Source organism: Amblyraja radiata, chromosome 5 (assembly GCF_010909765.2).
Source record: "Amblyraja radiata isolate CabotCenter1 chromosome 5, sAmbRad1.1.pri, whole genome shotgun sequence".
Taxonomy (NCBI): domain Eukaryota; kingdom Metazoa; phylum Chordata; class Chondrichthyes; order Rajiformes; family Rajidae; genus Amblyraja; species Amblyraja radiata.
Window position 1 is genome coordinate 51,389,430 of NC_045960.1, and position 15,277 is coordinate 51,404,706.

At 39.4% G+C, this 15,277-nt stretch overlaps 1 protein-coding gene across 1 annotated transcript in view; it reads right to left on the reverse strand.

Annotated features, from left to right (window-relative positions):
• Nucleotides 1–15,277, reverse strand: part of trdn (triadin) — a 353,412-nt gene that overhangs the window by 42,457 nt on the left and 295,678 nt on the right. The window contains exons 61-66 of the mRNA XM_033022051.1: nucleotides 14,793–14,813; nucleotides 13,278–13,322; nucleotides 10,811–10,855; nucleotides 6,586–6,630; nucleotides 6,308–6,352; nucleotides 3,681–3,719 (exon numbers count right to left, since the gene is read on the reverse strand). Of these exons, the coding sequence (XP_032877942.1) occupies nucleotides 3,681–3,719; nucleotides 6,308–6,352; nucleotides 6,586–6,630; nucleotides 10,811–10,855; nucleotides 13,278–13,322; nucleotides 14,793–14,813 (240 nt within the window). The remainder of the gene's footprint in view (nucleotides 1–3,680; nucleotides 3,720–6,307; nucleotides 6,353–6,585; nucleotides 6,631–10,810; nucleotides 10,856–13,277; nucleotides 13,323–14,792; nucleotides 14,814–15,277) is intronic.

Here is a 15,277-nt window from a genome sequence, read left to right on the forward strand (position 1 = left end):
GCATATGACAGTCCCGCCATCCCGGGAATTAACCTTGTGAACCTACGCTGCACTCCCTCAATAGCAAGCATGCCCCTCCTCATATTTGGAGACCAAAACTGCACACAATACTCCAGGTGTGGTCTCACTAGGGTTCTGTACAACTGCAGAAAGAAACACACTGAGAGGATCACAGATGCTGAAGCAGTAAAGGAGTTTTTTTAATGTATCTATTTTTCTGGATTTGGGTGTAGCTGACAAAGCACATATTAATTATCCTTAGTAGAGCTGAAGGTGATGACAACTGAATGGCTCATGAGGACATTTTCAAGAATCCAGAGTTACAACCAGGTACAATAACAGACCTCCACCATGAAATACATTAGTGAATCAGATTTTTAGCAACAAACTGGTCATCAAATGAACTTATGGAGAGTTTTGTTTTAAAGAATAATTCTAAAAGCAAGATTTTCCAGACTACACAGGAAATGATAGAAACATTGAAACATAGAAAATAGGTGCAGGAGTAGGCCATTCGGCCTTTCGAGCCTGCACCGCCATTCAATATGATCATGGCTGATCATCCAACTCAGTATCCTGTACCTGCCTTCTCTCCATACCCCCTGATCCCTTTAGCCACAAGGGCCACATCTAACTCCCTCTTAAATATAGCCAATGAACTGGCCTCAACTACCTTCTGTATGATGAGTGATCTGGATGATACAAGAGACAGCCAACAGAGTTTTTAAGAATTTGGGTATAAGGTGGGAAGTGAATTCTATTACCCACCCCACAGCACAGTGGTGCAGTGGAATGGCGCAGTGGTGCAGTGGTGGAGCTGCTACCTGCCATGCCAGATATCTAAGTTTGATCCACGGGTGCTGTCATTGTGGAGTTTGCACATTCTCCCTGTAATCCCATGTGATTCCTCCAGGTGCTCCAGTTTCCTCCCACATCCCAAAGACATGTGTGTTTGTAGAATAATTAGCCTCTATAAATTGCCCCTAATGTGGATGCAAAAGTGGGTTAACACAGAACTGTTGTGAACAGGTGTGAATGTTGGTGTGGATTCTGTGGGCTGAAGGGCCTGATTCCATGCTGTATCTCTAAGCTAAACTAAACATGAGCTTGCATCTATAAATGGCATTGATGAAGGTTTCACCAGCAAATGAATTAAGACAGTGAAGATGATATTGTTTTGGAAGTTGATGTCTGTGCCTTTGGTGATGCAAGGACATGGATAATGAAGCTCAACCCAGTATTATATAGGGTGCCATCAATTCAAAACTGATTCAAGTTCAGACAGTGACTGAGCGTTCGAAGAAATCAGTAGAAAGTATGGGGATGGGAAAAAAAGATGGTGAGTTAGTGTTGTATGTGTAATGCAGTGAATTCAAATTACATTGCTGAAGGGAAACATTTTCATGGAACATGGAAGTAAATTATGGATTGGATACACTCCAAGTGTTTCAATGATGAGGATATGTAAAATGGATCATCGTTAAAAATGACGAATAAAAATATGACCAAATGCTTGAATCAAGTCCTTAGCATTAAACATCCTGGTTACTTTTCCTTTAACATTTGGCAAAATTGAAGCACTATTGATGAAGACGTGGTCACTAACGATAAGCACCTCTTTTGCCCAGAGAGCCATAATTGCTCTGTACTCTTGTCAATGTTATGCACACTCTTAATAAAATTAGCCCTGAGCTCAGATGTAATCAGGATTTTTTTCCCGTCAATTGGCTTATTCCACATAAACTGGAAGAAAGGTCAACTTCAAATTGTCAAGAATTTTTGGTATCAAGCGGAGATCTCTTTGTGAATAAATACTCAGCCCAGATGGGATACATCCCAGCTTGCTGAAGGAAATAAGGATGGAAATTGCAGACTCCTCAGTTGTGAACTTACAAACAGATAGAACTCAGAAATGTAGTCATGCACAGAGAGCAGAAAATACCTCAATTGGATATAGTCAGGCTAATGGAATTGGTGGAGCCATGGCAGATGGAGTACAATGCAGGAATGCATGAAGCATTGTTAAGAAGAACTAGAAGTGACAATGTAAATTGGAAAGCACAAATCCAAAATCTACATAGTAGTGGAGAGATCTATAGGATATTAATGCAAAAATCAGTGAAAGCTGCAGGGTATGTTAAGGGAATGGCTAATAAACACACAGGAGATCCCTGGTTTGATTGAAAAAAAAGGCCTGAAGTAGAAAAGCAAAGAAGTTGCTATGATCTGCAGCTGATGTAGAGTGTCCAGTTCTGATTGCAATACTTTAAACAAGACGTTCAAAAGGGAACTGCAGGGAAATAAGGGTTTCGGCCCGAAACGTCGCCTATTTCCTTCGCTCCATAGATGCTGCTGCACCCGCTGAGTTTCCCCAGCAATTTTGTGTACCTACTTTAAACAAGACGTTGGCCTTCTGTGAGAGATCGCAGAAATAATTTATGGGTATTATTTCAGGGATGAGGAGTTTTAATTTTGTGGAGAGCTGTGGTAAGAGGACAGTTGTGTGAAGTATCTGCATTTCTCTTGCATGAAGCCAATACAAACACGGAGGGCCAAATAGTATTTTTCTGTGCTTTAATCTTTACACGAGAAGGTAAATCCTGAATTTGATCATTTAACTACCTCAAGTATTAGGTGACATTATTTCATGAAATTTCTGCTGAATGAATAAATTGAGATGCCCATTAATGTTTCTATATACATGTAAGTCATGGAAATTGTTAAGTGCTAACCATTATCTATTTGATTATGGGACACTAAGTTTTTATATTAACCAGATCAGCTTACTAGAGGTACATAGCTATGGTCTTGATGTTCATATATATGTAACAAACATTAGATCTTACACAAAATGGAGGATTTTCATCTGTGATTAATTTGGCATGATCCTTTCAATGGTCCCATTAAGAGAGATAAGGAAATGTGAAGGAAACTATTAGGAGGAAACTATTAGACAACCTCCAAAGCATTGCAGAAACTTGGTTACACTAATACCGCTGCATTCAGCAGGTTCCAGATACCATGTACGGCAGCAACTCTGTACGGCAGCATCTCTGCTGACAGTTTATGTTCCTTGGGTTGGAATAGAGCCAAGTGGAGAACAGTGTAGACCAGCATTTGCCAGCCTTTGCCATAAAAATCCCTGTGACATGGTTAATTGCAAATTTTCAGCACCAATTTAGTATTATTCCAGGAGAACACATATATTTCTATTATACTAACAGCAAATGTGGATGATCAAAACATTCTTCGACATAAAACGTTTACCTTCACTTGGCTTCAATTGCTCAAGGGCAACAGGTTTGTTGTGATGCAATGTGATACATTTTTATACTCTGCTGTGGCACTGAAAATGATTGCAGTTGGCATCTGTGCAATGATACATCTGGTAGAGCATATAATTTCTGATTTTTTTAATTATACATCATCTGGAGCATTATTATCAAACATTTCTTTTTTTTTCATGATAATTCAATACAAATAAACTCTACCGAAACAAGACAAATCTACATTTGCTTATCTAAAGCTTAGAGGAGTAAAATGACATGCAGTGCTAGACGTGGGAAGACATGCATCTCCTGAGACGCACAACCACTCATGTATTTTTAGCATTGGAATAAAGAAGAGCTGTGAAATGAAAAGCACATGCCAGTATCTCATTAAATAAATGTTTCTTTTACCTTTCTCTGCAGATACTGATTTCGCTTGCTTCACAATATCTGGTTTTAAATATGCAATGCACAGTTAGAGTAAGTTCAATAGAAATCATTATATGATTCGCCATTAATAGTAATCTGATATTTGTCTCTTAAAATGTACAACATATAACATACAAACATATACATACTGTATGCAATATGTAATAGCAAACACTGCACATAGGGTGTTAGCAGTCCCAAAAGACTGCCCATTTCATATATTTATTTATTTTATTGAAATTTCAATTTGCAGTGGAGATGAATTTGGGTAAATATCTTATGGCCATGGATGAATCCCACTTTATTGTCAAATGAAATGTTACAGGAAGTCATTTATATTTTAATACCACATTTACTATTATTGCCTTTTTACAAATTGTTCAACTGCTGGCTTCAAACTATGGGTGGTCCAAATTACCTCAAAGCTTAGGCAGGGATATACACATGCACTGGAAGAGATAACTCTGTTAATGTTATAAAACCTGCCTCCCTTCTTCCTAATTTAATCATATTCCTCTGGCAGTTGTAGTGTTTTCTCAGAGGCAGAGCATTTGGTGAAGCCGCTAATCTTAGTAGTGTTACTGTTTTAATATGACAGGTATTACGTCTGTAGTTTTTCTTTGATGCTACTGCAATGAAGAGACATTTAAACCAACTTTACGCTTACTTTAGTGTACTAAAGTGATCCATCCTTATTTAAAGTAATGACTAACAACCAGCAATTACTATGAAATAGGTACTGTGTTGGTAACATAGTGATATGCTTCATTTGACTGGGTATTTAGACCATAAGACATAGGAGCAGAATTAGGTAATTCAGCCCACTGAGTCTGCTCTGCCATTCGATCGTGGCTGATCTATTTTTCCTTCTCAACCCCATTCTCCTGCCTTCTCGCTGGATCCTTTGACACCCTTACTAATCAAGATCCTATCAACTTTAAAAAATAATACGTTGGCCTCCACAGCCATCTGTGGCAATGAATTGCACAGATTCACCACCCCCTGGCTATATAAATGTATCTCCATTCTCAAGATATGTTGCTTTATTTTGAGGTTGTGCCTTCTGGTCCTTGATTCTTCCATGACTGGAAACATCCTCTCCACATCCACTCTTTCTAAGCCTGTTATATTTCTCATAACCTGGCATTTCCTACCTCCACATTAGGTTGTGTGGTTGGTAAATCATTGTTCTCAATGGTCAGTCTGTCCATGCCATGCCCATGCCAAGATTTGCACTTCTATGCAATATACCCAATCTAATGGCACGTACCATCAAATCATCATGAGTGGACATTGTGAAGTCTGCACATCTTGTATGGCAGTGCCTACCAGCTGGAGACTTGCAGTGCCTCTCAATCCAACCTGACCACTGGGTCATTGATTTGTTCAGAGATATTGTCTCCAAATACAAGTGGCTCAATCCAATTCATCCCAGAATTGCAAGTCTTCATTCTTGACCAATGGTTTTGACAGGCCAATAGCATCATTGGCTTGAATCAGAATCCCAAGGGTTCATTTCACCCATGACTCAAAGACAGTCACCAGAGTAGCTGATCAACGGCACCAAACAAAGTGTGTTGGAAGGAACTGCAGATGCTGGTTTATACTGAAGATAGACACCAAGATGCTAGAGTAGCTCAGCGGTCAGGCAGCATCTCTGGACTAAAAGAATAGGTGACGTTTTATGTCAGAACCGTTCTTCAGAACCCGAAACATAATCTACTCTTTATTTCCAGAGGTACTGCCCGATCTGCTGAGTTACTCCATCCAGCATTTTGTGTCCACCATCAAACACTGCATTAGGTGCTGGAAGTATGTTCTAATTAACATTGGACTGTTAACTGAATGTACAACAACTGAATGATTTGCAGCAATGTTATTCACATTGTTAGTTTCTGCATACATCAATATACATTTCTGCCTTAAAAATTATGAAGAGTTCTATCATTATTGGCTAACAAATTCATTGAGAATTTACACTGCCATACAATGTGCCCGATCCAATGGCATTTGTACCATCAGGTCATCATGAATAGCCATTCTGAGGTTGTGGCTTCTTAGCATTTGTGAAAAGGTGGCCAGATATTTTTCAACCACATCGCTAATAGCTTTCCCATTTTTCAAACTCATATGAAACGCATTTGGCATGTATGCATGACTGAGCAATCTTAAGCTAGATTGGGATATAAAAGAGAGGGAAGAGACTCGGATCAAGATAATTTTCTTGATCAGTTCATACTCTGCTCCCATTATCTTCATGCTCAACCTGAATAACCACTGCTGCATCTGTCATTCAGTCTCTTTCAGTCTCACCTTATCATACATCTTATCATACCTTGGATTTGCATCCCTATCTCCCAGAAGTAGAAAGAGTTCCAATGATATTCATTGAGAATCAACACCCTAATTAATGTGCCCAAAGTATTTAAATACTACAGCAAAACAATGTGAAGATACTGTGAAGATAGAAAATTGATTAGCTGTGAGCAGCTTTTTCCATTTTCTGAGTAGGGAAATTTCACTTGTCCATATACAGTTCAGCACTGGAATGAATGGCAGTGTAATGTTAAAAGCATGCCAATATCTAATTAACTTAACTTTTATGTTACCTTTTACTTGAGGTTTTGGTTTCACTTGCTTTATTTTTTCTGCCTCTAAACAATTGATGAAAAAATTGAATCAGGTCCAATAACAGCACAACAACTCGAGGACAGTATAGAGATAAGAAAAGGCTACTTCAGGGGGAAAAACTGTTTTCAGCAAGTTTCCTCCCCATTAGGTGCATGAAGAGAACCCTCACTTTTCCAAAATATGTTTTGCACTGGGATGAAGGGCAATGGTAAGCTTAGAAGAATGCAAATAGTTAAATAAGTTAACTTATTGGTACCTTTTCCTCGAGATTTCGGTTTCATTTGCTTTATTTTTTCTGTCTCTAAACAATTGAAGAAACAATTGAATCCAATATTAATCATCTATTAATTGTATATAAATTCAAATAAGATGCAAGTACAGCACATTCTATGAATATGTGCAATTGTGATTTAATAAAAGTTCAGTAAAAAAAACCTCAGAATAGACAGCTGGTAGCATCCATATGTTTAAGAAGGAACTGCAGATGCTGGAAAATCGAAGGTAGACAAAAGTGCTGGAGAAACTCAACGGGTCCGGCAGCTTTTATGGAGCGAAGGAAATAGATCCTTCGCTCCATAGATCATGGTAGCATCCATATGCTGCTTTTATAGGTAATCCAATTTAGCAGTGGAGATTATTCTAAGTGATACTGCTATCAATTTAAAGAAAGATTATGAAGTACTTTAAACTTCTATGCCATATTTTCTCTTATCATTCAAATAAATAAAGATTATATATGGCAGCTTAAGCCATAGTCAAAGATTTCTAAATGGATAGGAAAGGCAGCCTCAGTGATCATTTTTTAAAAAGAGCTTTCCAACGTCTATTCAATGTAATCAGCAGTCCATGCGGGATTCTTGGAGTCAGGGAAGGAGCATCATTTGTTGAACACCAGTCAATCTAATGAAAATAGACACAAAAAGCTGGAGTAACTCAGCGGAAAAGGCAGCATCTCTGGAGAGAAGGAATGGGTGACGTTGAGAGCCTTCTTCAGACTGGTTATTGATATGCACTCGGTCTCCTTCATTGTCAGATTGAGGCTAAACGTAAATCAGCATCTCATATTTTGCTAATGGGCCTGTCCCACTTAGGCGATTTTTCAGGCGACTGCCAGCGACAGTCAAGTTGCCGGCAGTCGTCTGAAAAACCGGCAACTGGGACGGACGGACACACACACGGACACACACACGGACACACACGCGCACACACGCGCACACACACACACACACACACACACACACACACACACACACACACACACACACACACACACACACACACACACACACACACACACACACACACACACACCTGCCTGAGTGAAATTCACATGGTGCAAAACCAAGGTGATACAGACACACACCGCGATGAACAGGAAGGTTGGCGCTGTAATTAAAACGGCTAAAGTACAGTGTACAGTAAGTCCTTTAAAAGAGGGGGGAGAGGGGGGGTGAAGGGAGGAGAAGGAGGAAGAAGGAGTGGAGACAACTTTTAAGAAGCCAGAGATACACGGCAGTGGAGCTCAGCGGAATTTAACATTACCGGTCGGTTATCCTTGGTTCTGAAAACTACTGCTTATGTTTTTTATTCCCAATGAGCCAATGAAATTCACTGGTCAGTATCGGCTACAACCTACGAGAACCTTCGACCTCCTGGCGACCCACTAGGATCTCCTGGCGACCCACCTACAGCATGAGAATTCTCGCTACTCTCCATGGTGGCTTCATTCTGGTTGACGCTAATTTTTCAACATGTTGAAAGATTTACAGTGACCATAATGAGGCCGTGACCAGTTCACAGAATGCGGGAACTCCTCACGACCATGAAGGCGACTGCCCGGAAACCACCCGCAAAATGTGGCAACCATGTGGCAACCGCAGAGTCTCCTGCAGTCGCCTAAAAAGTTGTTAGGTGGGACAGGCCCATTAAGCAGCTTACAGCCCAGTGGTGTGAATATTGATTTCTCTCACTTCAGGTAGCCCTGGCATTCCCTCTCTCTCTATCCCTCCCCCACCCGTCGCAGTTTTTCACCCAACAAACAGCTTACAATTTCCCTTTATCATCGTTACTTTTTTGCATATCTTTCATTCATTGTTCTTTATCTCTCCACATCACCGTCTATATCTCTCATTTCCCTTATCCCAAACCAGCCTGAAGAAGCGTCTCGACCTGAACCGTCACCCATTCCTTTTCTCTGGAGATGCTGCCTGTCCCGTTGAGTTACTCCTGCTTTTTGTGTCGATCTTTGGTTTAAACCAGCATCTGCAGTTCCTTCTTACACAGTCAGTCTAATGAGATGGAAGATCCAAGGACTCTTGCAGGAGGTTAATAAAATGGAGTTTCCTTTGTGGCAAAAGTTGTAGTTAGATAATGATTAATTGGAGGAAAAGTGAATAAAATTGCATCCAAAGATGTCTGGAAATAAAACGTGGCAAAAGTTCTTCAATCAGTGAATACTCTGGAGGAGTACAGCAAAAGCCGATAGCCTTCTTTATAGAAAATGATAATCATTTGTAGATTAATTGGCTTGGTATAAATGTAAAATTGTCCATAGTGTGTGTAGGTGAGTGTTAATGTGTGGGTATTACTGGTCAGTGCGGACTCAGTGGGCCTAAGGGCCTGTTTCTGTGCAGTATCTCTAAACTAAACTAAATTAAATAACCTGATGTTGAATCAGCTTGGATTGAAGCAGTGAAATAAATAGGTAGTCTTGGATTCATATCACAAGGAAGCAGCCAGAAAGATCAGATTACTGACACTGAGCATTTTATTCATAAAGTACAGTTACCATAAACTAAATTGAATCTTTGAATTGCAATCACTTAACAGATCACAAATGATGGATAACAAATACCACAAAATATTTTACTGCAGGAAAAAAACCACATACTGTCATAGGAAGGGGTTTCGACTTTCCCGATGTAGGTCAAGAGTTTTAACTTTCCCTATGTAGGTTGGCTTAAATGGGGTGGAATTTATTAGTGTACTCAGGAATCAAAGGTGATGTGTAGAGGGCCCTACAAGGGAAAGGGCAAAGTTTGTCTTGCTGGCAGGGAATTGGGCAGGGCAAGCGATTGAAGTGTCAGTGGTTGAGCAAAGGCCACTGAAGGTTGATGAGGGCAGGGCCGGAGATGTTGTTTATATGGCCCTTAGCAAGGTTCCCTACAGTAGGCTGCTCTGGAAGTTAAAATCACATGGGATCCAGGGAGAGCTAGCTAACTGGATATAGAATTGGCTTAAAGGTAGGAAACAGAGGGTGGCGGTGGAAGTTTATTTTGGGGGGACTGGAGGCTTGAGACTGATGGTGTGCCACTGGTGTGTCATTGTTGGGCCCATTGCTGTTTGTCATCTACATCAACAATTTGGATGGGAATGTACAAGCCATGATTAGTAAGTTTGCAGACGCCTCCAAAATAGATGGTACTGCAGACACATACTGTCTGACCTGCTGAACTTCATCAGCACTATTATAGATAGTGAAGGTGGCTATCAAGAATTACACTGGGGTTTTGATCAACTGGAAAAATGGGAATAGCCAATGGAGTTTAATTTAGATAAGTGTGTGGTGTTGCATTTTGGAAAGTCAAAGCAGGGCAGGACCTTCACAGTGAATGGCAGGCGGCCTGGTGTGCATTGTAACAATACAAATACATAGTTTCCTTAAGGTGGCATTGCAGGTAGATAGGGTGTTCAATAATGCTTTTGGCTTGCTAGCCTTCATCAGTCATGGAATTGAGAATAAAGGTCGGAATTTTATGTTACGGTGTATAAGTTGTTGTACAAGATTGGTGAGGCTGCACTTGGAAAATTCTGCATAGTTTTGGCCACCCTGCTGCAAGAAAGATGCCATTAAGCTGGAAAAAGTGCGGAGGAGACCAATGAGAATGTTGCCAGGACACGAGTGCCTAAGCTAGAGGGAAAGGGTAGGACTTTATTCCTTGGAGCACCAGGGCAGGGGAATCAAGAATATGTTTAAGGTGAAAGAGGAAAGATTTAATTGCAACCTGAGGGGCATCTTTACCACAACGACAGTGTTGGGACCATGGTATGAGCAACCAGAGGAAGTAGTTAAGGCAGGTAAATTAACACCATTTAAATGACACTTGGACAGGCACATGGGTTGGAAATGTTTAGAGGGATATGGGACGGACACAAACAGGACCAGCATGTATCTTGGTGGACATGGACAAGTAGGGCCAAAGTGCCTGCTTCAGTGCTAGATGACTATTAAGTCAATATACAAAGAATTTGAACAGTTAAATACAAATTTTGAAATATATGAATTGGAGACTTAAGAAACATTCTCAGCTGCTCTAATCAGCCAATTCATTAGCCTTCCTTCCTACTCATTTACCTTGTGCCAATCTTTAGGGACAAGCGGACTACTGAAGTTGAGCTCAGCTAGGAAACATTCAATTGATATCAACAACTTGTTAATGTATCGTAATAACAGTCAAGGCAATGAAGTGAAGCCCCGTTACCTCTTGTTGTAGGTTTTGGTTTCTTTTGCTTCATGGTTTTGGTCTCTAAACAATTTAAAAAAAAATTGCATTGTGTTCAAAGTTAATCATAATACATAATAAATACATAATAAACATAAATGTTAACTAAACTGTGGCACCACCTGGTGGTTAGGCCACTTACTATGCAAACCCTCGGCAGTCGGGGGTAGGGTCACATGACTGAGTAATGGCGGGAAGGAGTTGGCACGAGGTATAGGGATGTGCCCCAGTATATATAATGAACCCGGTTCAACCTTCCCCCATTCGCATGTGTGTTGTTCTCTTTGCTTTGACAATAAAGATCTCTTTGATTCACCACGCGTGGTTTGCTTATTCGCCCGCCATAAAACAATAAATCCATAGAACAATGCACACGCTGTATTGTATTAATAATATTGTATTAAATGAAGCGGCAATGGCAAAGAAAATTGCTACTGGTGCCATCCACTCAATAATTGATCCTTGGAGAGTAAATAAAAAAGAAAGGTCAAGTGAAGTCACTCAGACCTCGATATAACTTACTGATACATTGCCCAATCACTGCCAACTCCTACGTCCACATACAATAAATATATTTGCAGATAGACAGGAATCACAAATAACTTTCACTATATATACATATATCAGCTGGCCAGGTCAGTGTATTAATAATGCAGGAATTGTTCAGGTGTGAGATGAGACTCGAAACTAAAGCTTTTAAATGAAAACGTAATTTGTTTTATAACCCAATTAATATGGTGACAAAAGTGCTATAATGCTGGTGATACTAACAACTAGACTTATTATGTCATCACTTTATCTCTATAATCAAACTTGCCTGTGGGTCAATAGACCGGATTCAACTCAGCCCCAAAATCAGCATTCATATGAAAAAAGTGCAATGGGTTTAAATCTTGTTGAAAAGGTTAATGATGAAGTAAAAGGGAGTGGAGAAAAATAAAAATAATGCATATGGTATGTTTGCCTTCGTCAGTGGCAGCTTTGAGTACAACAATCAGGATATCATGTTGCACCTGTATAGAACTTTGGTTCAGCAACATTTGGAGGATTGTGCGTGGCTCTGGTTGCCCCATTACAGACAGGATGTGGAGGGTTTGGAGAGCATGCAGAAGAGGTTTAACAGAATGCTGCCTGGATTAGATGGTATTAGCTGTAAAGAGAAGTTGGACAAACTTGGATTGTTTTCTCTGGATCATCAGAGGCGGAGGAGAGACCTCCTCAGTATATAAAATTATGAGCGACATAGTGCATGATGAGTGCACAATCAGAGCCATTTTCCCAGGATGGATATGTCAAAGGATGGAGTGCATAGCTTTGATGTGAGAGGGGCAAAGTTTAAAGGAGATATGCGAGGCAGGCATTTTACATAGAGCTTGTAAAATACTGCCACTGTTAGTGGAGGAGGCAGATATCATAACGGCATTCAAGGGGTATTAGATAAGCATACGGATGTGAAGGGAATGATGGATATGGATCATGTGAAGGCAGAGGCGACTAATCAAACTTGTCATCCTATTCAGCACGGGCATTGTGGGCGAAAGGACTGTTCTTGTGCTGTACTTTTCTATATTCTATGTTAAAAGAAGCAACAGACTTCTAGTTTGTTTTCTTTCACATGCAATTCAGCAAACAACATTGCACTAAAAACATCATACTTATGCATGCAATATGTTAAAGAAAATTCACAAATTTGATTCATTTTAAAATATTAATAATCTGTAACGTAAATGTGGAAACAAGGTAGTCATGTCCAGTTTGATTTCTATATAATAGTAGTCCTATATTTATTTTACCATCTAGGTAAGGAATGAAAGCTCTAATGCCAATAAAACATTTTTGCAGATAACAAGAAAAATATATTTACAGTAAATCATAGAAATTACTCACTTGCTACCTTTACTGCTGTTTAGGAGATAAATAATAATAAAAGTATGAGTTAACATGCAATGTTTTTTTTGGAGTGAGAGAAGGGCTTCAGTCACTCGATAACCAATTTGTTTTTTAGCCCCAGCCAGGAGTGGTATTAAACCAATGTTTCAATAGTTTGATTGATAAATGTATCCATCCACAAGACACATTATTAAAAGGCCAATTAATGACATCACATGGCCATTTGTACATATGCATGCCTAGTGAAGTGGCCTAGGGGCATTCAAGTTTTGTGACTAATTATAATTTACTTAAATTCGCAAATTAATTTTATAAGTTGGGCCCATGCAGAGTTTGTGCTTCCAATCAGAAGCAAATGCTGCGATACAAGGTACGATATGTCCCGAGGATGTTTATGCATTTTCTTTTCATCGATATTGAGATAAGAAAATTGGAACTAAAAAAAGAGAGATCAAAATCTGTAACCCATCGTAAGATGATTTTTTAAAAACATTTGGTATCAGAAGAGGGAGAGTTGGAAATTTACCACCAGATGTAAACATTCCAGTGGTGTTACCTTTCTCTGCAGTTTTTTGTTTCACTTTCTTTATCGTTTCTGCCTCTAAGCATCAGAAGAACAATTAATTAGGTTAATTAGTAGTAACATCTTAATTGAAAATGAATATTAAACATATATTAGTCTTAAACGCAAATTCAAAATCCAAACAATATGCTGTAATTAATGTTGTAAAACATGTAGGTTTTATTTATGTTCTAGTTTGCACACAAAAAATGAGGCAATGTTACACTGCTGAGTAATTTCTCACCATCCTTCCATTTATTTACCATTGATTGTAAGAACAGAAATCATACAAACAGACATATTTAGACTCCATTCACTTGACTCGATGTAAAGAAGTCATTTAGTCTCCAAAGCCAGGTTCAGTTTAGTCAGTTCATCGCCAGTGCCACTCTTTTCTGACCATCTGATCATGGTAAATACCAATTCAATATCAACAAAACATGGATAGTATAAATTATGTCTGAACATTGGTATAGGTGTGCAGACTGAAAGGGAGACACATTCAGTGAATTCTGCAAAGTTATCTTCCTTTCTCCTTCTCGATTTAATCAGAATCTTATGCACAGAAAATAGGCACAGGGTACCTGGGTAGAAGATGGTTGTTTCGAGGCGGAAATCTAGAGAGGCATCTGCTGCGCATACACAGTTGCTTGCCATTTAACATAAATAGTTATTTGTATTGGGAAATGCCATCATGAGAGAAAGATCCAAACTGTGCGCATTCAGAATCTTTCTGGATATAGTAATGTAAGAAATCTTCCCTCTATCCAGATGCCTTAGAGGTGGAAACTTACTTACTTAAGTTCACTAATTGAAATAAAGTGAATGTAATTACCAAATGTAGCTTTAATAATCCATTCTCACCAAGCCAAGATAAAGTGTTAGGCATGCCCCAATTTTTGGGAGTACAAAATGACAGTCTGCAATTGGGCTTGCCTGAAGTTGGATCAGAATTCAACAATGCAGTTAATATTACAGCCATAAAATGCTGGAGTAGCTCAGCGGTTCAGGCAGCTTCTTTGGAGAGCACGAATAGGTGACCTTTCGGGTCGGGAATGTCATATTATTATGATATTAGTGGTCACCACAGTAAAATTACCTTTTGCTTTCTCATGTAACATACAAAAAAATCAGGGACATGGGCCAACTAGATTACTTTCATTTTATTAAATGCTCCCATCTATACAAGGCACAAGGTTATATTATTGTGTCTGTTTGAGGATGATAATGTTGAGAAGGACTAGGCTACATTTGCTCTCACAGTTTATAACATCCCAAAAATGTAGGAAAATAGGACATTTATCTAGCTTCAATTAAATTTTATGCCTTGTATGGAGAAGATAAACTATTTTCCTATAACACAGCCATTCATTTGGGGAACAAACGGTATCAACAACTGAAAATGCTGTACATTGAAAATTCATGCCCAATTTGCATTGCATTTGCCAGTAGCTCTGACCATTCAACTCAACAGCAAACAAGAATAAAATCTTCACGGAAGTCACTCACTTGTCACTTTAGGTTGTTCTGCTGTTTAGGAGCAAAATTATGAAAATCTGAGGTAAGATTCATGCAACATTTTTTAAAAGGACTATTCCTATTACTAGGTAGATAAAAATTGCTGGAGAAACTCAACGGGTGAGGCAGCATCTATGGAGCGAAGGAATAGGTGGTGTTTCGGGTTGAGACCCTTCTTCAAACAGATGTGGGGGTGGTGGGGGCGAGAAAAAGAAAGGAAGAGGCAGATAAAGTGGGCTGTGGGAGAGCTGGGATGGGGAGGGGAAAGAGGGAGAAAGCAAGGACTACCTGAAATTGGAAGTCAATGTTCATACCGCTGGGGTGTAAACTACCCAAGCAAAATATGAGGTGCTGTTCCTCCAACTTACGGTGGGACCCAACTAGTGTCATTGTGTCAAGAGTATCAAGGATGGGTGGTTTGACTCATCTTTGTTGGAGATGTTCATTATCTGGCAGTTTTAATGCACTTAACTTAC